A 27,367-nucleotide genomic window follows, 5' to 3' on the forward strand; every position below is an offset into this window, starting at 1 on the left:
CCTCTTTCCTTCCCTTTTTGTCAGAGTACTCTAAACAGTGTCCTTTTGGACTCCTATATGCTTAATTCTCACTCAAATCCCGGCTGTTCCTCATCTATCAAGGTCTCACCCCATCTCAGTGTCAAGATTACTTTTATGTAAGAGTAACATAATTTTGACATGAAGTTAGCATCTCTTATTGTGTATATGGGACCTCACTTCAGACTATAACCTCTTGGAGCTGGCAGTAAAGGGGAGAATAACTTGACTTGGTTTTTCCCTTTTAACAGAAAGGCACAGTGCTCTACAGAGAACGCCACTCTGCATTTCTGCGGTTGTATAATGGATCTCACTTGAATGGCCCTACGAGTGGACAAGTTTTGGTTAACAGGGACTGCAGGTTTAGTGAGGCTCTTCATTCTTTACTTAAATAAAGAGGGAAGAACCCTGAACTCCACCCTCGGGAGTAAGATTAGAGGCACTATACAAGAAGCAGTACTAGAACTACAGGAAACATAAAGCCTTGCTTATTTGTCAGTAAAAGCCTGTCGTTTTTGCAATTTTGAACTCATGCAGTTCTCCAAGGTGTGTTTTGTTTCCTGTTTCTCTGGGGACTAGCCATAAAAACCCACAATAAGAGTATTTTAGAGGCATGGGTATTTTAGAGGACAGTATGTATGCATAAGCACAAGTGCTATTTGGGAAGACAACTTTTCTGTCTCCTATCTTGGGGTGAGAATTCTAGAAGCGGAAGGAAATGAGGGTTGATGACACCTAGAGAGTGAAGTTATGTTTTATTAGGTGCTAACTACAGAGAGGTGCTAGTGTTTTGGATTAATAACAGTCTCTGCCCTCAAGTAGCGCATCATTTAGTGCAGGAAGAAGTTGATTAAAAGAGAAAACCCCTGAGCGTATAGTGAGATAAAGACCAAAATAGAGAGATTAGCAAAGAACTTTAGAAATAAGGGTGTCATGCAACTGAGTCCTGGAGTGTCCTTCATGGGTGGAGCTGTTGCTTCTGTTAGCAGGTGATTCAGGTCAGTGGGTGCCTTGTCACTAAGGAGGGCTCTGTGCACTGACCTGGGGCTTCACGCTCATTCTTTTTTTTTTTTTTTTTTTTTTTTTGGGTGCTGGGGATCAAACCCAGGGCCTTGTGCTTATCAGGCAAGCACTCTACCGACTGAGCTATCTCCCCAGCCCCGCTCATTCTTAATATGTATTTCTGTAGGAAATTTTTTTGTTTCTTTTTATTTGCTAATATATGAGAAGCCTTGACATTTTTTATTTGGAAATTTTACAGCTAATAATTTTATCATAGTTGAGATTTGAGTATCTTGGGGTGAGAAACCTAGGTCTAATTTCTGTTTCTCTTCTGCGCTGTGTCCCAAAGTTAATCAAGTCAACTATTCAACTTCAATATTCTCATCCTTAAGTGGAATATTTTTTGTTGTTTTTAAGACTAAATGAGACAATAAATGAGATTGCCTACTCAGTGACTGGTACATCAGAGGAGTTGAGGAAAAAAAAACACTCTAAAATAAAAATGGTACCAAGAAATATGCATGTATATATGAGTTTTGTAATCTCTGAGGTTTGATTTAGATATCATATGATAATTGTCTTACATTCTGATTATTAGCCAAATAAGTATTTACTAATTTAATCCTGTTTCAGAAATGCATCATAATTTTACTGTTCAATGAAATATTTCAAATTGGACCAAAGTATAGGACCAGTTTTTTTGTTTTCGTTTTTTGTGGTGCTAGGATTCGAACCCAGGGCCTTGTGCTTGCTAGGCAAGCACTCTACCAACTGAGCTATCTCCCCAGCCCAGGACCACAGTTTTTGTATGCTTTATAGTACAAATCTCTTACCGGTTAACTGGTAATATAGTCATGTGTTGCTTAACAACAAGGACATGTTTTGAGAAGTGTGACATTTAGTGATTTCAGTGTGCAAATATCACAGTGTACTTACACAGATGTAGGTGGTCACCTGATATGACTCCTTGATGCTGTGAACATGGGTTGTCAAGGCATAACATAAATTCTTTTTCATAAGTGAATGGAGTACACTATAAAATAGCAATAAAAAGTATAGGATAGCAAACAGACCGTTAACAGTGTTTGAGTGTTATTTACCCTACAAAATCGTATGACTGTACTTTTATATGACAGAGCACAGTGGGCTTGTTTACACCATCACCACAGACACAGGAGTAATGCAGTCACTAAGATGTCTATTGTCACTAGGCAATAGGACTTTCTCAGCATCATTATTAATCATCTGGGGCACTATTATAGTTGCATATGCTATCTATGGTGGACCAAAGTGTCATTACCTGGGGCATGACTATTTTTTGAACATAAAAATACGCTTAAAAATTCATTTAAAAATACACTTAAGCCAGGCATAGTTGTGTGTGCTATAATTCCAGTGACTCCAGGGGCTAAGGCAGGAAGATTGCAAGTTCGTGACTCGCCTCAGCAACTTAGGCATTCAGCAACTTAGTAAGACCTGTCTCAAAATAAAAAATAAAGGCAGGCATGGTGGTACATGCCTGTGATCCCAGCAACTCGGGAGACTGAGGCAGGAGAATCAGAAGTTCAAAGCCACCCTCAGCAACTTAGCAAGGCCCTAAGCAAGACCCTGTCTCAAAATAAAAAGGACTAGGGATATGACTTAATGGTTAAGTGCACCTGAGTTCAATCCTGGTACAAAATAATATAGAATAAATAAAAATAAAAAAGGGCTGGGGTATAGATCAGAGGTAAAGCACTCTGAGTTAAATACCCAGTTCTAAAACCAAACCAAACCAAAACAAACAACAAAACCATCTAAAAAATTCATTCACTATACTTACAATTCATTTCAAATGGTTGAAGCATAGAGTGTAAATTGTATATACAGTCATTTAAATTAAAATTACAACTGCATTGCTAGTAAGACTGGGGAGAGGAAAATAGTCTAGACAGCTGTTTCTTTTATCTATTAGAGCTGAAGAAATAGCTCTTGTTGGGAGAGCACTTGCCTAGCATGCACAAGGACCCGGGTTCGAATCCCTCCTCCCTCAGAGGGGAGAAAAAAAATAAAAGAAAGATACTCTTTTATCTATTAATCACAGAACAGTTTTTTTTTTTTTGCGGTGCTGGGGATTGAACCCAGGGCCTTGTGCTTGCAAGGGCAAGCACTCTACCAACTGAGCTATCTCCCCAGCCCCACAGAGCAGTTTTGAATGAAACAATTTTTTGTATTGGATGATAACAGCAATATGACATTTTTTTGAGAGGTTACATGTTCCATATGTTTTGTGAAGTAGTTTACTGGCCTTTGGGTTTTACCACAGCCCCATCGGGAGTAGTTATTGTTATTGGATTCATTCTACAGAGAGGTGTGTTGAGGTTCAAGACTTTATAGATCAGATTCTCATGGTGAGGTTGTGGGCTCAGATTCAAGTTCAAGTGTTAATCCAAGTCTAATGGTTTTAAGCCTGTGCTATTTACTGAACATTGTTATAGTGTAGGGGAGGAAAGCCTTTTCTGCTCTCTTAGGCTGGGTGGCTGGTGCTTGCGAATTACATGGACAAAAGACAGATTCACAGGAGAAAAAAACATGCAGATTTTACTGATGTTAATATCTCTACATGCACAGGAGATCTACGTATGACTTTTAGAAAGGACGGTAAATTGTGAGCAAATGACTAGGCAAAAGAAAAAGGGTCTAGAAAAAGGGAGTTTGGGCTACTGTGGGTGGTAAATTGTGGGGAGGGTGACCAAGAGATATATGGCATACAGGGGTGGCTTAGTATGGACTGTCATGTAGACTCACACTGGCAGTTTCTGGTCTTCCTGATGAAAGAGAGGGGAACAGTTTTACAAAGGGACATCATGTCATCTTCCACAGGGAAATGTATGCCCTGCCTTCAGGCGAAGGGCTGGGGGCCAAGCCTCTTCCTGTGGCTGCTGTTTCTTAGTTGTCTTTAGTTGAATTCTTAGGCCACAGGGGCATATTTTAAGGTGACATATTATGATTCCTTTCAACATCATTGTATTTAAAGACAATGAATTTTATTTTCTAAATATTTATCATATTTCAATTTTTACATGCTGGAGGACAATGGACTTTATTGAGAATAAATGAATGTATTTTTTAAACAAAGCAAGAACTCTATGTAATTTTATGTCCCCTATGGGGGTGATAGTTCGAGGTCTTGGGTGTTAAACACTTTAATTTCATTTTACTGCCTTTCGTAAGACCAAAGAGAAAGTCTTCAAGTGGTATACATGTCCTGGAAGCAAATTAAAAACAATGTAAAAATATAATCAAAGTAAAGCGAAAAAGTCTACATTTAATCCAAAACTAATTTTATGTTGAAAACGAGGTACAGTTTTCTGTACTTGTGAAATACAAAAGTCAAACTGAGTGATTCAGTGAACATCTGTTGAAGACTATCTGGGGTCCTGGACTCTGTTCCCGCCACCCCGGAGCTTGCAGGCCGGGAGGGACATGACATGTGAGTGAGTCTGCAGGGCGCATCCTGATGTGGGCCTGGGCTGGGGCTGCTGCTCGGCAGGTGCTGGCAGGAGGTGCAGAGGCTTCGGTGGAGAGCCAGTGACAAGGAGGAAGGCCGCTGTCGGGCTGGCCACCAGGGGGAGTGCAGGTGTGCTGTGCGTCACGTGACGAGCTTACGTCTGTACGCCTGGACGTTTTTAAGTTCTTCAGTGCTTTTTTAAAATTCGAAAATATTACAGTTATCTCAGCCATGTACTTCTTAATAAGATAGCGATTATTAAATATTTTGAAAATCTGTATTCTTCAAATGAAAACTGTTTCTTCTCCCCCATGTTAGTAGACTTTTAAACACATAACCTTTCCACTTCAATGAATGGAAGAAATTTTATATTTCTTAGTGTGAAATGCCTATTTATCCTTTTGTCCTCAATAATGTATGATCTTAAAAACTGAGTATATTCAATAAGCCAGCCTTGAACTTATACATTCCTGCCTTTGGTTTATCAGTATCTAAATACTTAGTAATGGTTTACATCTGTTATGTTAAGATTTAGTTTACCATTTCACTTACTTTATCTCAGATCCGTTAAGTCTTAAATATGATAGGCTCCTGTATTTTGTAGCTTCTTATTTCTTGGATTCCAAACAGTTTGTGTTTAGGCTGTGAGTGGAAAATCTTAGAGAAGAGGCTGTCGTCCAAATACCTACTTTGAGATTTTAAACTTTATTTTGTCAAAGGCTTACCATTTTTTGCAATTCAGTTGGAAATAGCATTTCTTTCAATTTGATATGCATATGGAAGAAAAATATTTATGGGTATATAATCATGTGTAGTAAAATTTTGTAGTTGAATTACATTTCTCTGTTCATTTTACCCAGTTGAATTCATTGTTTATGCTTTCTGTAGATATCATTGAGGGTTGGATTTTAAATATTGAACAAATTTAACTTTGAGCTAATCAAACAAAATACTGAAGTTACCAGTTATTTGCAAGTCATTTCAAGGTGGGATTATTAGTTTTGTAGGGATGACAGATACAAATTTTTTTAACGTAGTCTGTATACTTTATTTGTTCCATCAAATATATGTTGTGTGCTCTTTTTTTTTTAAAGGTAGAGAAATTAATTGGTAGAGGTAGAAATATCTACTAAGAAGAGATGGCCTTTCCTACAAAGCTTTCAGGTTCATGCTGCATCCACAAACAAAAATAGAAAATTGTAGTATTTTAAGGCTTCCATGGAGGTATGGTAAATGGACAAAGCCCCCAACATGGTGATGTGCAGAATTTTAAGCTGTTGATGCCATTATCTGCTCATGGATTTTTGAACAAGAAACTTGGCTTCTGTACTCCTCATCCTGCCTAAGTGTAAAACCTAGATTGGACCCACCATTTACACTGAGAGACATTAGATGATTGTACTAATTTTTGTGCTTTCTTCTCTACCCTCACATGCTTGTTTGACTTTAAAATGAGATTTGTTTAGGTTTATAAAAGAATTTGAAGTGATATGTTTCCCATGGTTGGTACTGGAATCTGTAATCTTGTGAAAACTGCCTTTTAATAGCTTGTTTGCCTTCTATCTTCAAAGACTGCAGCCTAGCAAGTTTCTTAATAGATCTCTACAAGAAGGTGAGAAAGGAGCTTTTGGAGGGTTCAGGTGTTGCCTTCAGCTTGAGGGCCAGGCTTTGTCTGCAAGACCCTTGGATATCTACCCAAGGAAGCGGAACCTGAACGTGCCGCAGATCTATCTGCAGTACTGTTAAATCGAGTGTGTACCCGAGGGTCCTGAAGGAGGTGTGCTCCTCATTAAGGGAGTGGGCTCACGATCTGGAATCCCACCCTGTCTTAACCCTGCACAGATCAAACATTTTGTTTTGTTTATTTATTTACTGTATTTATTTATGCCCTTGATAAACATTATTTTAAAAATTTGGACATATGTTTGTACTTGTTAGATCCATAGCACTATGTGGTTGTCAGACATGGCAGAAACCTCAGTCTGCGTCCCTGACTTTTGGAACTTTATGTCACCTAGTTGCATTTTCTACAAAGATATTGCATTAATGTCCTTTTCTTTCTTGTTAAGATATCAATGAATAGTTTCATGAGCAAAAGATAGTCCCTGTGGATGAACTAGATCTAAAAAACCTTAGCTAATTCATAATTTTGCTACTCCATGATGACAAGGTACTCTCATGCCCTGAATTAAAAACAGAGTAAAACCCACCATTAACAGCCATTCCTTTGAAGTCTTTAGAAGTGTACTCCCAGCTTCTTTAAATTATTTATCATGGGCTATTTAAGACATATAAAACTTCAGAAAGTCTAATAAAAGGAACCCTCTCTCTCCACCACCTGGTTTAAGAAGTGCACCGGACAGGTGGATTGGAAGCTCTCAGGGCATCCGCTCCTCCCACGTGTGGGAACTGAATTGCCCTTCTCCTGCCGTGGCTGATGCAGACACAGAGTTCGGATCCCCTGACCGTATGTCCCTAGTACCTACAGAACACAGTGTTAATCTTTTGCATAGTACTCGAAAGACTGGACGTTCAGGTCAGTTCCCCTCTGCGCTCCTTGCCAGCTCCCCAGCTCCCCTGTCTGGTTTTCACCATGACACTGCTTGGTGGACCCCAGCAGGACTCCAGCACTGCTGCTTCATCGGCCTCATGTTTGTGACCATTTTCTTTCATCTCCTGAAATCACACCTAAGGAACGCACAGCCTTGCAGTTGTAGTTCTTTAAAACGTACTGTACTTTCACAGTATTTGTGCTATGTGTCATTATAGTCGCCGCGTTCATGTCTCTTCCACTAGCTGGCAGGCTATCTGAAGGAAGAGGTACGAACAATTTTGTATATTGCTAGCAAGCAATTAATTCTTGTGGACTTTCTCTTGAGGATGTTGATCATTCTGCTTTACACTACGACCATTCACCTGCCTGACATTTGTCTGCTTTATAAACATGAGCTATTTATGGTCTGTGCAGCTTCTGAGAGTTGAAATCTAATTTTCATTAGTTATGGGTATATTTACATCATGTGTTTGTCAACTTTTTTCACATTGTCTTAGTTTGTATATTGCAGTAGTACGTTTTTTAAAATATCAAAGTAATGTTTCTTTTTGTCTTATCTTTTAGATATTGCTATATGGAGATTTGCCAAAAAGTAAAGAAAATATAATATATTTAGCAAATCATCAAAGCACAGGTTTGTATTTCATTTGCATGAGACTTAGGTTTTTCTACAAATGGTACATGGGTATTCACAATAATATTTTTATATATGTAAATGAAGTGGGTCTTTTTCTAGTTGTTAAAACATGCATTTTCTATGCAAATTTTCTATTTGTCTTATTTTTCTGTGATTTTACTTTTTGGAAAGTCGGTAATGAGAAAGTTCTGAATTTGTCTGAGCTTCTTCCTCTGTAAGTAAGTCGTTTGCTGGCTTTCCTCCTATTCCTTGGAGCAACTTTCTAGACTGTTCGTTCTTCTCTTTCCTAGCTGTTTGCGAGTGTGTGGGGCGGGTCATGTGTGCACACCCCATGTACTCCTGGCTGCAGCCTGTGCAGTTGGGCTGGTGTGTAACTTGCACACTTGCTCGCTGATCATGGCCTTCTGTTCCCATTGGTCCCGTCTCTACCTCCTTTTGGCCCTTCACATGCCTTTGCTTTAACTCCAGCTTGCTAGTCCGTCAGAGGAATCACAGGAGACTGGTCTCCAATAGACTTTGAATTAGGTCAAGGTGCTTTTCAAAAGCTGTTCATTTTTAAATAATTACCAGGAATTTGTAAAAATAGTGTATCAAGTCCCATAACCCCCTACCAAGTTTCCCTCAATGATAATATTTTATAAAATTGTAGTCCAATATCAAAACCAGGAAAGTGACATTGGTTAAGGCACTTTTTCTCCAAATAAGTCAGTCAAAAAACACAAATCTCCATATTTTTAAAACCTGTAGCTGCTTTTGATACCTACTTCCTAAGTTCCATTTTTATTACTTTTAAAAATACAGGGACTGGGGATATAGCTCAGTTGGTTGAGTGCTTGCCTCGCAAGCACAAGGCCCTGTGTTCAAATCCCCAGTACCACAAAAAAAAAAAAAAAAAAAAAAATACAGTATGCCCAAAGCTAAAAACCACCCGATCAGTGGTAGTACTCTTTTTGAAAAAGATCATGCATGCCCATGGCTTTCCTTGGTTTTTACCAGTCAGCTGTCCTCGTGATTTTGTTGCTTTCATTACTTGTACCTTAGGTAAGTGTAGAAAGTGACTGCAGTTGAAGTGAATTTTTCTCAGTTTAGCATATTCATGACTGCATCCAGATGCCTAGGACCAGAGCTGGAGGTGCAGGAGTGGATAGGAATCGTGACCTATCTGTGTATGTTCTCCAACTTCATTAATTTAATGGGACTGGTTCAGATTATTTGATATAAGTCCTGCCTTTCTTATCCTGTTGCTGAGGAAGATTTCTTCAGGGTTCAGGTATCCAAATTAAAAAAAAAAAAAAAAAAAATTCATGGACCTAGCATAGGGAATGGCCTATGATAGCATAATTTACCCCACATTTCCTAATTATTACTGACCCAGTCATTAATTTGACGTGTAATTTTCTTTGTTTAGTAGGATTCTCTTGAAATTCCTTGTTCAGTGTCCTGCCAACTTCCCCTTTTCCAGGTTTTAGTGGAGATACTGCTCTTAGCAGAGCCGTGGTCCTAGTACTGACATGGAGTAAGTACTGGGAATGGTCCTGAGGCTGAGGTGGCAGTGGTGAGGAGTCATTTTAAGCTTGCTCTATTGGCCTTTACATGAATCTCCTCCGGGGTGAGAAGTGATGGGAGAACACCTGTGAAAACAGTACCTGAAACAGTTCAGCTTTTGTGTTGGGATTGAATGTAGTGTGCAACTTGAACTCCCTGCTCTGCCACCCTGAAAGGTTCCGTTTCTCCTAGAGAGCCACTTCCTTCTATTCCCGCCTCGCAATTGCTTATATTGCTTTAGCACCGGGTCCTGATACGACCAGCCTTTGGAATTTGGGAAGGCTGCTTTTTGAATGCTTTCTAAAAATGCCCAACTTGGGGACATACCAGAGGGATGATTTTAAATTACTTTAGAATTGCAGGCTTTAGTTAGTATGGAATGGAAAGTATGGAACCTTCCCCCAGAAAAATGCACCCATAAAATCTGCATGTAGTTTTTGGTTCCAGAGGTTTCCAGAGCCTAGCCAGACTTAGTTCTTTTGCTTCTTGTGTGTAGGTGCCCTTTTAAAAAATGCTTTTGAAGATATTAAAAGGAACAATTAAATATCTCTGAAATATAATTGGCAGAAAGAACATTTCAAGGGCCACTGCTCAGCTTGGGCTTTCTAGTTCACCCTCTCTGAGGCCTGCCAGAACAAATGAGTTTCCTGGCTGATGTCCAGATAGAATTGACATTTAAATGAGTCTCCTCCTTCCTCCCTTGTTCTCACTTGGCATGTCCTTGCTGTCTCTACATTCTTAGTTTCTGTTAACTTATTTCTCTCCAGAGTTACCAAAGATACAGTAATGGTTGTTCCTTTTCCTCATCCTTCTTGAACTATCTGCTTTTAACACTGTTTTATGTGTTTAATCTCACAAATGCTCCCCTTTTCTGGGTTTAGGTGGCAATTTTCCTTGAGTAACAGCACGTGTGGTGAGTAAACTGTCATAAGTAGACATGGGATTTGAAGTCAAGGACCCTGGTTCTTGTGCATGTGTGGACAGACTACTTAACTTCTTGGAGGCTTGTTGCTTAGGTGTACTCTTTACTGATTGAGGTTTTAGGCGGTTTACATTTAGGCTATCTCATGATCCCAGTAGTGTGTATGGCTTATGGGTGGCATTTAGCAGCAGTAGTGAGGATAAGAGCTAACCGTTTGCACGGCCTGGCACCATAGTAGATAAGTGCTTCACATGCAGCATCTCTTTACAACAGACCTTTGTGAGTTAGGAACTAATGTTACAGAATGACAGAGCTGAGGAAGATGAAAGGTCTCTGCCCCTCCTCAGGCCCTCCACACCTCTCCTCAAGATCAGGAAGCCCGACCCTGCTTTGTTTAGTTCACTGTTGAAGAATTCTGACTTAGCCAGATTAAACTGATTATGCCAGAACACAAAATATGAGCAGTTACCACAAAGGGGATATGTTATTCTGTCAGTTGTAATCTAGTGTCACCTATCTGAAACCTAGCCAAGAATAAGCAGCAAGACAGTTCAGTAGCAAATATTGATGCCACAAAGCTTGTGTCTTTTGATTGCTTAAGTTGGTTCTTAAACTTTTCCACAAAAATTTTCAAGTTTAAGGGCATAGCTCAGGGCAGTTTATTAGGATCATGACATATTTTGGAAATCTTGTACCTTCTTATGACAGCTCTTGGAAGTTGCATCCAAGTGCACAGCATAACCATGCTTGTTTCAAAAGATATATTTATTCTTTCCCAAACTTGAAAAAATTATTGTTTCAGGAAAAGATGCCAAATCTGGTTTTTAACTTCATACCCTCTAAATATGTACCATGATGTACTTCAGCCTGGTAACCATACAGAGCCATATCAAATTAGTTCTTAGTATTGAATCTACTTGGAAATTAGGCACAATTTTAACAGAATTGGTTATGTGTTTTTTAGATATGATTTCAAAGAACTCTGTCTCAGTGACGATTTATTTGATCTAAGTTAGAAGGGACTAAAGTGAAGCCTTCTATAGAAAGTTGTGTACCTTAGAAAAAAACCATAGTTGGTAGCCTAGTTAGTGTAGATGTCTCAGACCAATAGACACAGCTGCCTTTTACTGTGTAACATAGGCAGAAATCTTTGCAGGCATCAGTACATAAGGATCTATAACATAATTTATACATAAAATTGTAAGTCTTAAAGACAAGAGCAAGGTAACCTGTGAGTGATAATCCCTAATTAAAAAGAGAAATTTATAGTAATTGATAAGATTTTTCTAGAAGGTTAATTTTTAGTGTTTAAATGACTATCTTTGGGATAATGGAGGTAGTATGTGCGTTGTCTAAAGGATTTCATGTGACAGAGTTAGTCATCTTGTAACCTGTGGAAAACTATCCCCTTTTGTTAAAACTTTATTCTGATTTCTTTAAATTCCAGATTTATTTCCTAGGCTTTAAAACATTTTTTTCTTTTACTTTACTCCATCTGTTCTCATTTCCATGGCCCCGGATATGCTTGTGATGCTAGAACTATATTTTTTCCACAGGTTCTTAACAAATATATTTTTTAACTCTCACACCCTTGAATTCATCTGCTAACACTAGAAGTTTTCTTCACGTTTCACTTTTACGCTTCCATTCTTACCAAAAGAGGCAATTTGCAACCATGGGCTTTGAAGTCCTGATTTCTCTGGTTCTCAAGACACCTTGATTTGTCTTCATTTCCTGTCCTCTAATCTCCTCCGTTTACCATCTCCTCACCCAGTTTGCTGGTTCCTGTTTCTTTGCTTTGGCAAGCCCCGCTCCTGCCGCTCAGCGTTCTGTCGGAAGCCCAGCTCACGGCTTCAGGGAAGGCTTTCTTTGCTGCTGCTGTCAGCTCGCTCAGGCTTTGTTCTTGGTTGCAGCCCTTTGGTAATAACATAGCCGTGTAATTATGGCTATTGGGGACCTCATCCCTTGGTTACTTAAGGAGCACATATCTACCTAGCCTAGTTGTAAGGCACTTGAGACATTCTGAGTATCAGTGTAACCTAGTACTGTGTCCAAAAACTCATTAATAAAGTGCCCTGGCCTTTTGTTGAACATTATGTTCAGAATATTTAGTCACCCTTGATAGTTTCTTTAGCATTTTCTGCTTATAATTTTCCCCTTTTCATGAAAAAAGAAAAATATGTCTTCTAGCCTTAATTTAAAAAGCTCAGCTTATTTTTTGTAAAATACTGCTGTTGAACTACTGGGTATTTTGTGATTTTGTGTTTCATCCTTGAAATAAAAAACGTTTCAAGAATTGGGGGGAAGTCCAAACCCCCCTCCAATTTAAATTTTTTAAGTATCTGGGATTTATTTAAAGTAATTTTAAGCATTCTAATTATTTTCACAGCATATTCCTAATACAGTGCTGTGAAGAGGCTGTTTCTGTGGTCTGTGTAGAGGGATGCTGGAATTGACTTGGATGCCGGAGGCACTGATGGATTCTGTCTTTGCAGTTGACTGGATTGTTGCTGATGTCCTGGCCATCAGGCAAAATGCTCTTGGACATGTGCGCTATGTGCTCAAGGATGGGCTGAAGTGGCTCCCGTTGTATGGGTTTTACTTTTCTCAGGTAACCTTCTTTCCTCTGCTTTTTCCTTTACATATGTGTCAGTTTAAAAAAATATTTTAAGGTTTAAGTGCACTTAATATAAATGTGTTTTTTGTTTTGTTCTGTGGTGTGGGGGATTGAATGCAGGTCTTCATGCATGCTGAGCAGTCGCTGTACCACTGAACTGCATCCCCAGCCCAAATGTATGGGTTTTAGGATGCACTTAATAGTTTATTTTAAATTGAAGAATTTTTATTTTTGATGTCATGTATGTATATACATGACTGATTACGTAGTTAAAAGAAATTGCAAAAGTGCTATAAAGTACAAAAATCAGATAGGAAACTAAAAGACACAGAATTCAGTAGTCATTACCTTAAGAAACCAATGATAAAAGCAATTAGTGTGCCTGGTGTGGTGGTGCACACCTGTAATCCCAGTGGCTCGGGAGGCTGAGGCAAGAGGATCGAGAGTTCAAAGCCAGCCTCAGCAAAAGTGAGGCACTGAGCAACTCAGTAAGACCTATCTCTAAATAAAATATAGAATAGGGCTGGAGGTATGACTCAGTGGTCAAGTGCCCCTGAGTTCAATCCCTGGTACTAAAAAAAAAAAGTAGTGATCTCTCAGAGATTAAGCAAAATAATGAGCTAATGTGTAAAGTTTTTAGCATGAGGACATTTATTTTCTAAGGCCTTGAAGTACAGGATCCATGAGTGAGAGAGACTGGATTCTGCCCAGGTCTTTCTCCCTGGCTGGCAGACTGAAGTCCTCTGCCTGTGTCTCACTGGTCGTTTTATGTGCACTTGCATCCCTGGTGTTTGTTTTTCTTAGAAGGTTGCCAGTCACGTTGGCTCAGGGGCCCACCCTGATGACCTTAATTTACTTATCATAATTACCTCCTTCAAGACGCTGTCTCCGTATATAGTCACCATGGAAGTTAGTGCTTTAACACATGGGTTTTGAGGGCTGGGGAGATAGCTCAGTCAGTAGAGTGCTTGCCTTGTAAGCACAAAGCCCTGGGTTCGATCCCCAGCACCCAAAAAAAAAAAAAAAAAAAACACATGGGTTTTGGGGAAACAAAATTTAGTCCTTACCAGTGCCATTTAAATATCTGTAACTGAGCTGGGTTTTCAAATCCCTAAAGGTTGTTAGTGTTGACATTTTGAGGATACTTTTTTGGGATTCTGTAATGAGTATGTGGAAAATTGGGAGTTAAGATCCATCTGATTGATCAATTTTATTGTTGTTGTTTAAAGGATATATTTTTAAGAAAGAAAGCATTGTTAACTACTGACAAACTGAATGTTCATGTATTTTCATAGGATAGCATGCAATTTTATTGGAATAATGTCAGAACAGAATTTTCGTCTAAGTTATTTAGGTGCTAATATTTGAATGTATTAAGTATACCTTAAGCTGTGAAATGTGATTTAGTCTTTACTCTTCAGGAGTAAAGTTGCCTCTTTGATGACTGTGGCAGTTGGTTATTTTAAAAGTAAATACTTTTTTTCTCCCCATTTTTTTCATGGGCCAGCATGGAGGAATCTATGTGAAGCGAAGTGCCAAATTTAATGAAAAAGATATGAGGAAAAAGCTGCAGAGTTATGTGAACGCAGGAACTCCAGTAAGGATGCCGGTTTTTTCCTTATCGGCTCTCAACTATTAATCCAAGAATTAAATTAACATTTAAGAATCGGTTTGAAAGTGTACAACTATATATATAATAAATAATTCAGAGTTTCGTTGAGGCAACAAAAACTCTTAAGTATAGGTCAGTGATTCTTTTTAGCCGTCAGAAAGATTGCTGCCGACAATTAGGTCCTTTCCTGGTGGCTGTCAGTGTTGACCTTAAAGAGGAACAAAAAGAACACTCCATGTCTTTTGGAATCTATAAATAGAAAATGGCGGTATGCTGGTAACCTACGCTTGAGCTCCTCAGAGCTCACTGAACTCCTGTCTTCTGTATATCAGATTTGGTACTAGAAGCAGCCACTGTTTCTTGTGGGTATAAATTTGGATTTCATGTATACACTGAATTGTTTGAAAAACCAGGAGTATGAATATTTGCATTCAATGTGAATATTATTTTCCAAAACTTTGCTCTTAAAAAAAAGCAAGAATCTCGACCTTATATTTGAAGAATGCTAATTGCTGCCAAATGACTTTTCCCATGACTCTCCTGGACAAGCAGCGTGATCGGCATGACTTCTTAGGATCTGCCTCTCAGTGCGTTCCAAGTGCTCTGAAACTTTGCTCCTGGGCAGAGTTCTTTTCTTTGTCTTGTCCCCTCTCACCTCTCTTCTTGCATGCCACCTCCCCGAGCTCCTGCTGAAGGGATTCTGCCCAGTCAGCCCGTGTGGTGCCAGGGTGAGCATTTTCCCATGAACGTTCCCTGGGCGTTTGTGCAGGAGGAGGTTGCGTGCAGTTTGGGCAGATGGGGATGGAATGAAACGAGGTGAAGAGTGGCCCTTCATTCTGCTCAGCGCACTCCGGAGGACAGGACAGGCGTTTGAGAAGGGGCTTCAGTTTCACTCAGCGTGGTGAATTTTGACATGGGGGAAGGGTCCCTGTAGATCCCCAACAGACAGACTGAATTGGAAATATGTATGTGCACTTTTAAAAATTGTAAATTTAAAGACATGGATTTACATGTTAAAATGTCCATTCCTCTTATCTCCTCTCCTCTCAGCTCTATGGTTTGGTGTCTGTCATTAATTTTGGAAAATTTGTTTGTTGCAGGGTGAGTATGCCTGATTCAGAAATACTTAGAACCAGAAGTTTTTCAGATTTTTTAGGTTTTGGAATATTTGCATAGACTTTCCCAGTTGAACATCTCTAATCAAAATCTCAAATGCTCTAAAATCTGAAACTTTTTGAGTAATATCAGTATTCAAAAATTTTGAATTTGGGAGCATTTTGGATTTATGATTTTCGGATTAGGAATGCTCAGCCTGTATTTCTTTGAACATCATTCCTGTCCTGCTCTCGTCTCTTCTCCCGTTACTAGTGTGTTGGGTCCTTTGATCTGTCCCACAGCTCTTGGATGCTTTACCTTGTCCTACTGCTGCCCTCCCCGATTCTTGTTTTTATTTCTGTGTCAGTTCGTTTGACTTCTGCTGATGTGCCTTCGGGTTCCCTGGTCCTTCTGACGGTGTTCGGTCTGTACTCGAGCCAGTTAAAACCGTTCTTCATCTGTCACCTGGCTCTCCATTCCTAGCATTTCCCTTTGACTCTGTCTCATGGTTTCCCTTTGTGCTGAATGTCAACACTTGAGAAATTGGTCCACCTTCTCCAGAACCTTGATTGCCTCTTTTTGTTGCTGTTAAGTCCTCTGACTGTAATTCCAGTGTCTGCCTGTCTGAGACCAGTACTTCTGGTGGCCCTGTGTCCAGACCCTGCTTTCATCTGGCCATTTTCACACCTCCTAAGATTTTGAAAGTTAGTATCTTGGGTCTGTAGACACTGAGGCAAATCATACCAGCACTTGGAAATGGTTGCACCTTTCTTTTTGCCTGTGTTGGGGGTGAAGTCCATCCATCCAGCAGTTGTATTGGGCTTGAGTTTTGCTTTGGTCATGTTTCTGGGGGGCTTCAGATTGCAGTGGCTCTCATTCCTTGGTGCTCAGGATGGAGGGTATCTTACTGGGGAGTTTCCCCTCCGCGCTCGACTTTTCCTCAGGCACCCTCTCCCTACAGTGCTGTGGCACACATTGCTGAGCTCTGCTGATCCAGTGGAGGGAAGGGAGGAGTATTTTTGTTCTGATTGTCTTGGGGAAGGCCTCGGGGGCAGCTCCCCTGACCCTGCCTCTCCCCTGTCACATGAATCTGGAGGCCGTCCTGCCCTCCCTCTGTTGAGACTTATTTCTTTGTTCTCCTTTGTTTTCAACCACTTCTAAAGTATAGCAGAATTTTCTTGCTCTTCTTCCAGCAATTTAAGGCTGCTGTTGCATGGGAAACACAGAGGGAAGGGCCTGCGTGAGGCTGGGAGGCCTTCCAGGGCCAGTCCTCCACTCCAGGGCTATGTCCATTCGCCTCCTGACTCCAGCATTTTTCCCCTTTGTCATTTCCTTCCTTTGTCTTTTCTCTCTTCCTCCTCACTTCCTTCCCTCCTTCCAGTTGTGGTGAATTCTCCTTGTGCCTGTAGCCATCAGGGGTTCTTCTATTTTACTGGTTCACATTTGGCCTTTGCAAATTGGTAACAATTTTAATTAAATTCTTTCTAGGGGCCTGCGCTGGCTTTTTCCTAGGTAAGCAAGTACTTGCATCTCTTCTCCCCCTTGAGCCCTTTCCTCAGGTATTTGCAGCCTTCAGCTCTCTGGAGTTGTGGATTTACACGTTGGCCAGTGTTGTGGTTGGTGCTGGTGTAGGGTTGGGAGCAATACTGCTTCAGTGTTGTGCACACTAGTTGGAAGACTCCTCCTGTAGCTTGTTAATCAGTTGTAAAAGTTGGAATAATTCCAGGCTTACAGAACTTCGCAGTGCACTTTCCCCCAGCTCTCACGGAGGCATCTGGTGATGATCTCCTGCTTAACCCTGATGCGCTTGTCAGACCTGAGAGAGAAGCACTGGTGCCGCACCAGTTCTTGGTGCGCAGTCTGTATTCAGATTTCACGTGTATTTACTGCAGCTCTTTTTCAGTTGAGACGTAATCCCGCATGCCACAAGTCTATTTAACTCCTGTCTTTTAAAATCATTGCATTTTTCATTGTATGAAGTACTATGTGTTTTTTCTTTTTTCAGATTTATTATTTCTGTTTTATTCTTCGGGCCTTTTTTTTTTTTAATTCTAATTATTTGTACTTGACAGTAGAATGCATTTATACATTTTGATTGATTATACATAAATGGAGTATAACCTCTCATTTTTCTGATTATACATATTGTAGGATCACATCGGTCATGCAGTCATACAGTCATACATGTACATGAGGTAATGATGTGTGTTTTGCTCTACTGTCCTTCCTACCCCCATGCCCCTTCTTCTCCCTTCACTCCCCTCTACCTAATTATAACGTAATTCTATTCTTCCCTGTCCCCCCACCTTATTGTGAATTAGCATCTGCACATCAGAGAAAATATTGGGGCCTTTGGTTTTTTGGGGATTGGCTTATTTCACTTAGCATGATATTCTCTAATTCCATCCATTTACCAACAAATGCTGTAATTTCATTCTTCTTTAAAGCTGAGTAATATTCCATCATATGTATATCTACCACATTTTCTTTATCCATCATCTGTTGAAGGGCATCTAGGTTGGTTCCATATTTTAGCTATGGTGAATCGAGCTGCTATAAAAATTGATGTGACTGCGTCACTGTGGTATGTTGATTTTAAGTCCTTTGAGTATAAAGCAAGGAGTGGGATAGCTGGGTCAAATGGTGGTTCCATTCCAAGTTTTCTGAGGAATCTCCATACTGCTTTCCAGAGTGGCTGCACCAATTTGCAGTCTCACCAGGAATGTATGAGTACCTTTTTCCCCACATCCTCACCAGCGTTTATTGTTGCTTGTATTTTTGATAAGGACATTCTGACTGGAGTGAGATGAAATCTTAGAGTAGTTGTCTTTTTATTTCTTTAAATAGTGGAAGCAGAATTTAAAAGATTTATTTGGTCAGTTAGCATCTAGAGTCCATTGAGTCTTGTTTTCCAGTAGTTCTTGCTCTTGGTACTTGCTTTCCTCATGCACTCGTTATCTTTGTTTTCTGCTAATTACATTTGGAAAATTATTTGTAGAAATCAGTTGAAGCCTAGTATGAAACTGTCTTCTTCCAGGGGATATTTGTGCCTAAAACAAGCTGGACACCATAAGGCTCCTCTAATTTGGGCCTGTTCAGAGCCACATTCTGCAGTACTGAGCTGGAGGCCCGCTGGGCTCCTCAGCCAGGGCTGCTCACCTCTCTCTGCTCCAGGGAGGCCACCACAGGCGTGGTGTCACCTTCGCTCCGGGCCTGTCGGCAGCTTTCTAACAGAAGGCTCTGATCTTTGATTTTCGCTCCTCTTGCCTTTTGAATTTAATCTTTTGAGACAAAAGTTCTGTTCTGTGTTTACTTCTGCTTTACCATGTTTGCTCGATTTTGGTCTCACTATTATCTCGTTAGCCTTTTCATTTTTCTTGTTGGCACTGGAGATTGAATCCAGAGGCATTTTACCGCTGTGCTATATCCCCAGTCCTTTTAATTTCTGATTCTAAGACAGAGTCTTGATAAATTGCTGAAACTGGCCTTGAACTTCCTCCTGCCTCAGCCTCTCAAGTTGCTGGGATTATAGGCGTGTACCTCTAGGCCTGGCTTTGTCAGCTTTTTGATACTTTGAGAATGATGTTATACCTAGTTTTTCAAATTGTTTTTATAGGAAGGTTGATTCAGATAGTTCAGTTCTTCATTGTGGGTTACCAAAAGAACCATTTTTCAAGGGCAAGAATCTCACTTTGTGTCTTCCTAGCACAATGTTAATGACTGGCAGGCTCGTGTCAGATCACTGTGTGACTGAGGTCCGACTTCTTAGAATGTAGATGAAAGCAGATATTATACTCTTGTTTGTGAAAGTTAAGTAACTAACATGGTATTTATCAAGTTATCTTTCATATGACTTAGTATTTCTCAGAGGAATCTGTGACTACATCAGTTTGTACTCAATATTGGTATTATTTGAGAGGTTGCAAAATTTCGTTTGAAAAAAATGCATCTGTATTACAAATTATTAAGAAATAATTTCCATAATTGTTGCTGGGATAGTTCTTTCACCAGGTACTTATTGGTTCTGGGTGGAAGTGAAAGATTTATGATAAAAATAACTACATAATTTATAAAAGTCATGTAGTTAGAATTCAAACTAGTAAAATTCATACCACAAATACGGAGACTTAAAGCTTTCTCTTCCACGTTTCTTTCTGGAGTGGGCAGCAGCCTATTAGATGAGAGTTTTCCTTTGGCATCAGATTTGGCTTTAAATCTTAGATCTGCTGTTTAAGCTTTATTATTTTACATAAGTCACTACTAAACTTTAGTTTCCATGTTCATTAAATCTGTTAGTAACTATTAATTTGTTAGCTAGTATTAAATAGCATGTTCGCAAACTACACTAATTGTCCTAGTTTCCTATTCCTACTGTAACAAATTACCACATACTTATTGGCTTAAAATAACACAGATTTATTTTCTTAACCTTTCTGAAAGTCAGCCCAAAATGAGTCTTTCTGGACTGAAATTAAAGTGCTGGTGGGACCATGGTCCTTTCTAGCGGCTCCAGGGAGAGCCCATGCTCCTGCCTTCCCAGCTTCTGAAAGCAGCCTGCGCTCTTTACCTTGTGACTTCCGTCCATCTCCAGAGCCAGCAGGGGCTGGCCTGGTCTGTCCTCATGGGCAGTTTCTCTAGTTCCGACTCTTAAGCCTCCCTCCCTCATCCTTATTTCGAAGACTCTATGATTATAGTAGGCCTTCTGGTTAGTTGAAGATAATCTTGTCTTAAGTCCACGAGTAATCCTCATAACCCTCTTGCCATGTCACACAATACGTTGGCAGGTTCCAGGACTTAGGATATGGTCCTCCCAGGAGGGAAGGCATTGTCCTACCCACCACACTCACGTGTGTGTCTGTGTGACTTAATGAGTGTTTTTGGTCATACGTGTAGCCCTTCCAGAGCTCAGTGAGTAATGAGCTCACCGAGGGAAGAGGTCACTCTGTGCCCTGCCACATGAGCAGCGAGCTCACCGAGGGAGGAGGTCACTGTGCCCTGCCACGTGAGCAGCGAGCTCACCGAGGGAGGAGGCCACTGTGCCCTGCCACGTGAGCAGCGAGCTCACCGAAGGAAGAGGCGGCTCTGTGCCCTGCCACGTGAGCAGTGAGCTCACCGAGGGAAGAGGCCATTCTGTGCCCTGCCACGTGAGCAGTGAGCTGTGCCCTGCCACGTGAGCAGCGAGCTCACCGAGGGAAGAGGCTGCTCTGTGCCCTGCCACGTGAGCAGCGAGCTCACCGAGGGAAGAGGCCACTGTGCCCTGCCACGTAAGCAGCGAGCTCACCGAGGGAAGAGACCACCCTGTGTCCTGCCACATGAGCAGCGAGCTCACCGAGGGAAGAGGCCACTGTGCCCTGCCACGTGAGCAGCGAGCTCACCGAGGGAAGAGGTCACTGTGCCCTGCCACGTGAGCAGCGAGCTCACTGAGGGAAGAGGCCACTCTGTGCCCTGCCACGTGAGCAGCGAGCTCACCGAGGGAAGAGGCTGCTCTGTGCCCTGCCACGTGAGCAGTGAGCTCACCGAGGGAAGAGGCCACTCTGTGCCCTGCCACGTGAGCAGCGAGCTCACCGAGGGAAGAGGCCACTGTGCCCTGCCACGTGAGCAGCGAGCTCACCGAGGGAAGAGGTCGCTCTCTGCCCTGCCACATGTGGTACTTGCTTCTCTGAAAACACATGATGGACTTTTGAATGACGTGAGTGTTTCTGATTATAATTGTAAAGAACTTGAAAAGTTTTTTTAACGTTGCTAGATTAGATTAGTTTGGAGAACAGAAGGCAGAGATAAAGGAAAGGTTGTAATTATAAAATATATAGCTAATCAATTGTTTTTAAAGTTCTGCGATATTATTGCTATATGAATGTGCTTTGAAAACTGTTTAGTAAACTAGATAGAATTTTTAAAACGCAGAGGGGAAGGAAGCTTAATAAGAGTCCTCCAAAAAAAAAAGAATCCTCCACTTAGTGCTTGATATTTTCATAACATTCCTCTGATAATTAAGTTGTCCAATGCATGGAGGAAGTCCGGTTCAGTGGTTAGTTACGATTTAAAACTCTAATTATATAGCCATTTTCTTTTTGACTAGGTTTTTAATGTAAATAGTTGTTAATTTTCCATTAGAGGATAAAGTATTCCATGTTTCACATGGTGTATCTTATCTTGAAAATAGATTTTTTAAAAAATGGAAGGTCATCACAGAGGAGAACAGAATCACTGGTTCTTTCAACAAAAATTTAGCCTATCAGACTTCAGAAAACCTCCACATAATTTGATTGCTTCTTTCCTTAACTGCACCCCCCATTATGTATCATCATCACTTATCAGAGAAAACATTGGTTTTTTGGGGATTGGCTTATCTTACTTAGCATGATATTCTCCCAACTCCATTCATTTACCTGCAAATGTCCTAATTTTATGGCTGAATAATATTTCATTGTATATATATACCACATTTTCTTTATTCATTCATCTATCAAAGGGCATCTGGGTTGGTTCCACAATCTAGCTATTATGAATGAGCTGCTGTAAACATTGATGCGGCAGCATCACTGTAGTATGCTGATTTTAAGTCCTTTGGGTATAGGCCAAGGAGTGGGATAGCTGGGTCAAATGGTGGTTCCATTCCAAGTTTTCTGAGGAATCTCCACACTGCTTTCCAGAGTGGTTGCACCAATTTGCAATCCCACCAGCCATATATGAGTGTAACTTTTTCCCCACATCCTCGCCAACACCTATTGTTGCTTGTGTTCTTGATAATAGTCATTCTAATTGGGGTGAGATGAAACCTTAGGGTTGTTTTGATTAGCATTTTTCTTATTACTAGAGATGTCAAACATTTTTTTCATGTATCTGTGAGTGCTTGTGAATCTTGTTAAGTGTCTGCCCAGTTCCTTAGCCCATTTGTTCATTGGGTTATTTGTATTCTCGGTGTAAAGTTTTTTGAGTTCTTTATAAATTCTGGAGATTAGTGCTCCATCTGAAGTGCATATGGTAAAGGTTTTTTCCCACTCTGTAGGCTCTCCCTTCAGATTATTGATTGTTTCCTTTGCTGAGAAAAAGTTTTTTAGTTTGAATCTATTCCATTTATTGGTTCCTGTTTTTATTTTTTATACTTTGGGAGTCTAGTTAAGGAAGTCTGGTCTTAAGCCAACATGATGAAGATTTGAGCCTTCTTTTTCTTCTCTTTGGTGCTAGTATGTAGGTTTTAAATCTTTTGGGTCTATACTAAGGAGTGGGTTAACTGGGTCATATGGTGAGTCCGTTCCTATTTCTTTGACAAGTCTCCATACAGCTTTCCTGTGTGATTTACAGCCCCACCAACAATGTATGAATGTATGTTTTCCCCACATCCTTGTCAATATTTATTATTTGTATTCTTGATAATTGCCATTCTGACTGGAATGAGATGAAATTTCACTGTGGTTTTGATTTGCATTTCTCTGATTGCTAAAGATGTCGAACATTTTTGGCCAGTGTATTTCTTCTTTTGAGAAGTGTTTAGTTCTTTTGCCCATGTATTAATTGGGTCATTTGACTTTGTCGTGTCAAGTGTGTTGAGTCCTCAATGCCCTTTGAGGGGAGCAGGTGGCGAAGGTCTCCTCCTACCCCGCAGACTTTCTCTTCACGCTCGCTTCCTTTGTGGTGCAGAGACTTTTTAATTTGATGCCATCCCACTTACTGATTTTTGGTTTTACTTCTTGCACTTGAGGAGTCTTGTTAAGGACCATTGGACCTACATTTTCTTCCAGAAGTTGCAGAGTTTGTGTTCTGATTCCTAGTCTTTAATCCACTTTGAGTTGACTTTTGTGCAGAGTGAGAGATAGGGGTCAAGTTTCATTCTTCTATATAGGGATTTTCATTTTTCCCAACACCATTTGTTGACAAGGCTGTCTTTTCTCCAGTGAATGTTTTTGACACCTTTGTCTAGTATCAGATAATTATATTTATGTGGGCTTATCTCTGTGTCTTCTATTCTATTCCCTAGCTCTCCATTTCTGTTCTGGTGCCAGTACCATGCTGTTTTGTTAATATAGCTCTGTCGTATATTTTGAGGTCTGGTATTGTGATGCATCCATTGTGCTCAGGATTTCTCTAGCTGTTCTGGGTCTCTTATTTTTCCAAATGAATTTTAGAACTGCCTTTTCTAATTCTGTGAAGAATGTCATTGGTATTTTGATGGTAATTTCATTGAGTCTGTAGAATGCTTTTGGTAGTATGGCCTTTTTAATAATGTTCTGCCTGTCCAAGAACATGGAAGGTCTTTCCATCTTCCAAGGTCTTATTCAACTTCTTTCTTCAGTGTTCTATAATGTTTATTGTAGAGGTTCTTGACATCCTTCTTGAGATTTATTTCTAAATTTTTTGAGGTTATTGTAAATGGAATAGTTTTCTAATTTCTTTTTCAGCAGGTTTATCTTTGGAGTATAGGGAAGCAGTGGATTTGTGTATGTTAACTTTGTATCCTGCTACTTTACCAAATGTGTTTTTCAATTCTAGAAGGCTCTGGTGGAGTTTTTTGGGTCTTCTCAATATAGGATTATGTCATGAGTTCTTCTTTTCCTATTTGTAGCCCTTCTCCTGCTTGATTGCTCTGACTAGAGTTTCAAGGACTATGTTGAGTAGGAATGATGAGAGTGAACATCCTTGTTTCTGTTTTCAGAGGAAATGCTTTCAGTTTTTCTCCATTCAGTACGGTGTTGGCTTTGGGTTTGTCATGTATAGCCTTTACAATGTTGAGGTCAGCTCCTTCTATCCCTACTTATTGCCTATTGTTTTAAACATGAATGGGTGTTGTATTTTGCCAAATCCTTTTTCTGTATCTGTTGAGATAATTATGTTATTCTCATCCTTAAGGCTAATTATATTTATTGATTTCCTTATTTGAACCAACCTTGCATCCCTAGGACAAAACCTACTTGATCATGGTGCAATATTTTTAATGTGAGGTTTTTTTGGAAGCAGAGATTGAAACCAGAGGCACTTAACAACTGAGCCACATATCCAGCCTTATTTATTTATTTATTTATTTATTTATTTATTTATTTATTTAGGGACAGAATCTCACTAGGTTGCTCATAGCCTCACCAGGTTGCTGAGGCTGGTTTCAAACCTGTGATCCTTGTATCTCAGCCTCCTGAACCGCTGGGATTGCAGGCATGTGTGACTACGCCCAGTTTTTAATGTCTTTTTGTATATAGTTTGCCAATATTTTATTAAGACTTTTTGCATCTATGTTCATCAAGGATATTCATCTGAAGTTTTCTTTCCTTGATGTGTCTTTGCCTGGTTTTGATATCAGGGTAATACTGGCTTCATAGAATGAGTTTGGCAATACCCTCCTTTTCTATTACATGGAATAATTTGAGGAGGATTAGTATTTAAAGGTCTGGTAGAACTCAGCTGAGAATCCATCCAGTCCTAGACTTTTCTTTTTGGAAGGCTTTTGAGATCTCCTTCAATTTCATTTCTTGTTCTTGATCTGTTTAGGTTTTCTGTATCCTCAGGGTTCATTTTGGGTAAGGGAGCTTTATATCTCTTGGAAATTGTCAGTATCGTCAAGTTTTTATTGCTTATTAGAGTGTAAATTTTCAAAATAGTTTCTGATGATCCTGTGGATTCAGTGGTGTCTGTGGTTTACTTCCTTTTTCATATCTGATTTTATTTATTTGCGTCTTCTTTCTCCTTGTTTTAGTTAATTTGGCTAGGGTTTATCAGTTTTGTTTATCCTTTCAAAAAACCAACTCTTTGTTTCATTGATCCTTCATATTTTTTAAAATTCTCTATTTCATTGATTTTTGGCTCTGGTTTTGATTATTTTCTATTTTGTATTGACTTTGGTGTTGATTTGTTCTTTTTCTAGGATCTTGAGATGTAGTGTTAGATTTTTTATTTGGTATCTTTCTAATTTTTAATGCATGAATTCAGTACTATAGATTTTCCTCTTAGAATTGCTTTCATACAATCAGAGAGGTTTTGATATATCATTATTCTCATTTGTTTGTGAGAATTTTTTTTATTTCTCCCTTAATTTCTTCTGCCATTCATTCATCATTCAAAAGTGTATTTAGTCTCCAGGTGTTAGGGTTTTTTCTGTTTTTTATCTTATTATTGATTTCTAATTTCACTCCATTATGAATAAAAAGGAGTGGGGATGTAGCTCAGAGGTAGAGCACCCCTCAGTTCAGTACCAAGGGCCTACCCCAAATGTTTATTTGAAAAGATGAACTTTTGACTGTTTATTAAAAATATCAGTGTAGTTTTGCAACTATCTTCTCAAGCTAAGGGTTTGTTATTGTATGATTTTAATGTTTTGTTTTACCTTCTCAAGCAGGTAATTATGAAAGCTTAGACTAATTGATTACTTAGTAAATAACTCAATACTCTCATTTATTTATAGGTATTATATTCAACTTATGTAACAAACATGAAGCTGCTTATAAATGCATTAGAGGAGTTATATAAAATAGTAATATTATACAAAGCTTTTGAAATGCAGACACTACCTTTTATATTGTGGGGATTTCATTTCATATATATGATTTTCCACAAATGAGCTGTACACTTAGTCTTGATACTTAACATTGATTTCTAAAATTTGGACCCTTTTAAAATGTCAGGTTGGAGTGTAAGGGGAAAGGGTGGAAGAAGGACGGTTGGGGCATGGTCAGTGCACACTCTCTGCATGTATAGAAATACACTGAATACCAGTATAAATGTGCAATTAATTACTATGTTAATAAAAATTAATACAAAAATAAAATCAGTGTTATGTTATAGATTCTTAGAGGGGAAGGGTTATTTCATTACAAGTCAGCATTGCATGGCCAAATTTTTAATTAGTGAATACTACCATATTATTAGAAATGTTTTTAGGTTCTTAGTGACTGGTCTGCCATGAATATTGCATTTTAAATACAGTCCGTGTTGTGTTCAGACTTAAGTGAATGTTTGCAAAGACAGTCCTACAGTAATTGGGTTAGCATTGGTAAGTTAACAGTAACAACACAAAGCTCACACAAAAAAAGCAAACTAAATTTCCTTTATGCCCCACAGATGTATCTTGTAATTTTTCCAGAGGGAACCAGGTATAATCCCGGACAGACAGAGCTCCTTTCAGCTAGCCAGGCATTTGCTGCTCAACAAGGTAAGTAAAAAGTTGACTGTTGGAAAAATAATTTTTAAAGAGAATGATCCTTATAGTTTTTCTTCCTGGAGAAATATGTCTTACAGTTGAATGCATTAATGTATTATCTGTGAGGAAATGAGGTTTCTCTTAAATTCATTGGCATGTTATTGCATATGTCTAAGAGTATATTCAAGTGCTGTGGATTTAGTTAAAATCTAAGTACGTGGATATGTAAGTGTGATTTTTTTCCTACTTGAGTGGGTTATGGGTTATGGAAATAACTTCTCTCTTGTAGGTTTACAGATCAGAGGCAGAAGCCACACTCTTTTATCAACTGTGTGAGTACATGTTGCCTAATGTGACCAAACACCAGTTTCTCATCTCTAAAATATATAGACGTACCTCTCAGGTAGCCTCAAATTTGTATATAATTAAATTAGAATATAATATTCCTCTTGGAGAGTATTTCAAAGTTGGTTCACAGTACTTAGAAGGTATAATGTTCCCCAGCAATGGAATGTTCTTAACTCACCATGTCCATTATCCTGTGTATAGGACACCTACAAAAAATGTATACCATTGTAGGACACCTGTAAAAGTGCCCAATTAAGTTTTTGTGGGTGTCCTGCACATAGGATGATGGGATATAAAGGATTAAAGTCTACATTTTAGAAAATCAGATAAGTAGTACCTCAGTAAACCAACTGGTTTAACCAAGTTGGATTCAGCAGACCGCAGTAGTCCTGCTGTGTTCTC

At 39.5% G+C, this 27,367-nt stretch overlaps 1 protein-coding gene across 3 annotated transcripts in view; it reads left to right on the top strand.

The window, feature by feature from the left end:
* Positions 1–27,367, top strand: part of Agpat5 (1-acylglycerol-3-phosphate O-acyltransferase 5) — a 53,049-nt gene that overhangs the window by 7,523 nt on the left and 18,159 nt on the right. For 2 of the 3 annotated variants that reach the window (XM_047550211.1, XM_047550212.1), the window contains exons 2-5: positions 7,629–7,698; positions 12,664–12,779; positions 14,293–14,382; positions 26,539–26,629. In XM_047550211.1, the coding sequence (XP_047406167.1) occupies positions 7,629–7,698; positions 12,664–12,779; positions 14,293–14,382; positions 26,539–26,629 (367 nt within the window). Of the gene's footprint in view, positions 1–7,628; positions 7,699–10,089; positions 10,160–12,663; positions 12,780–14,292; positions 14,383–26,538; positions 26,630–27,367 lie in introns of those variants that run through there. The other variant, XM_047550213.1, reaches the window with a different exon arrangement.

Source organism: Sciurus carolinensis, chromosome 4 (assembly GCF_902686445.1).
Source record: "Sciurus carolinensis chromosome 4, mSciCar1.2, whole genome shotgun sequence".
In the NCBI taxonomy this organism is placed as follows: Eukaryota; Metazoa; Chordata; class Mammalia; order Rodentia; family Sciuridae; genus Sciurus; species Sciurus carolinensis.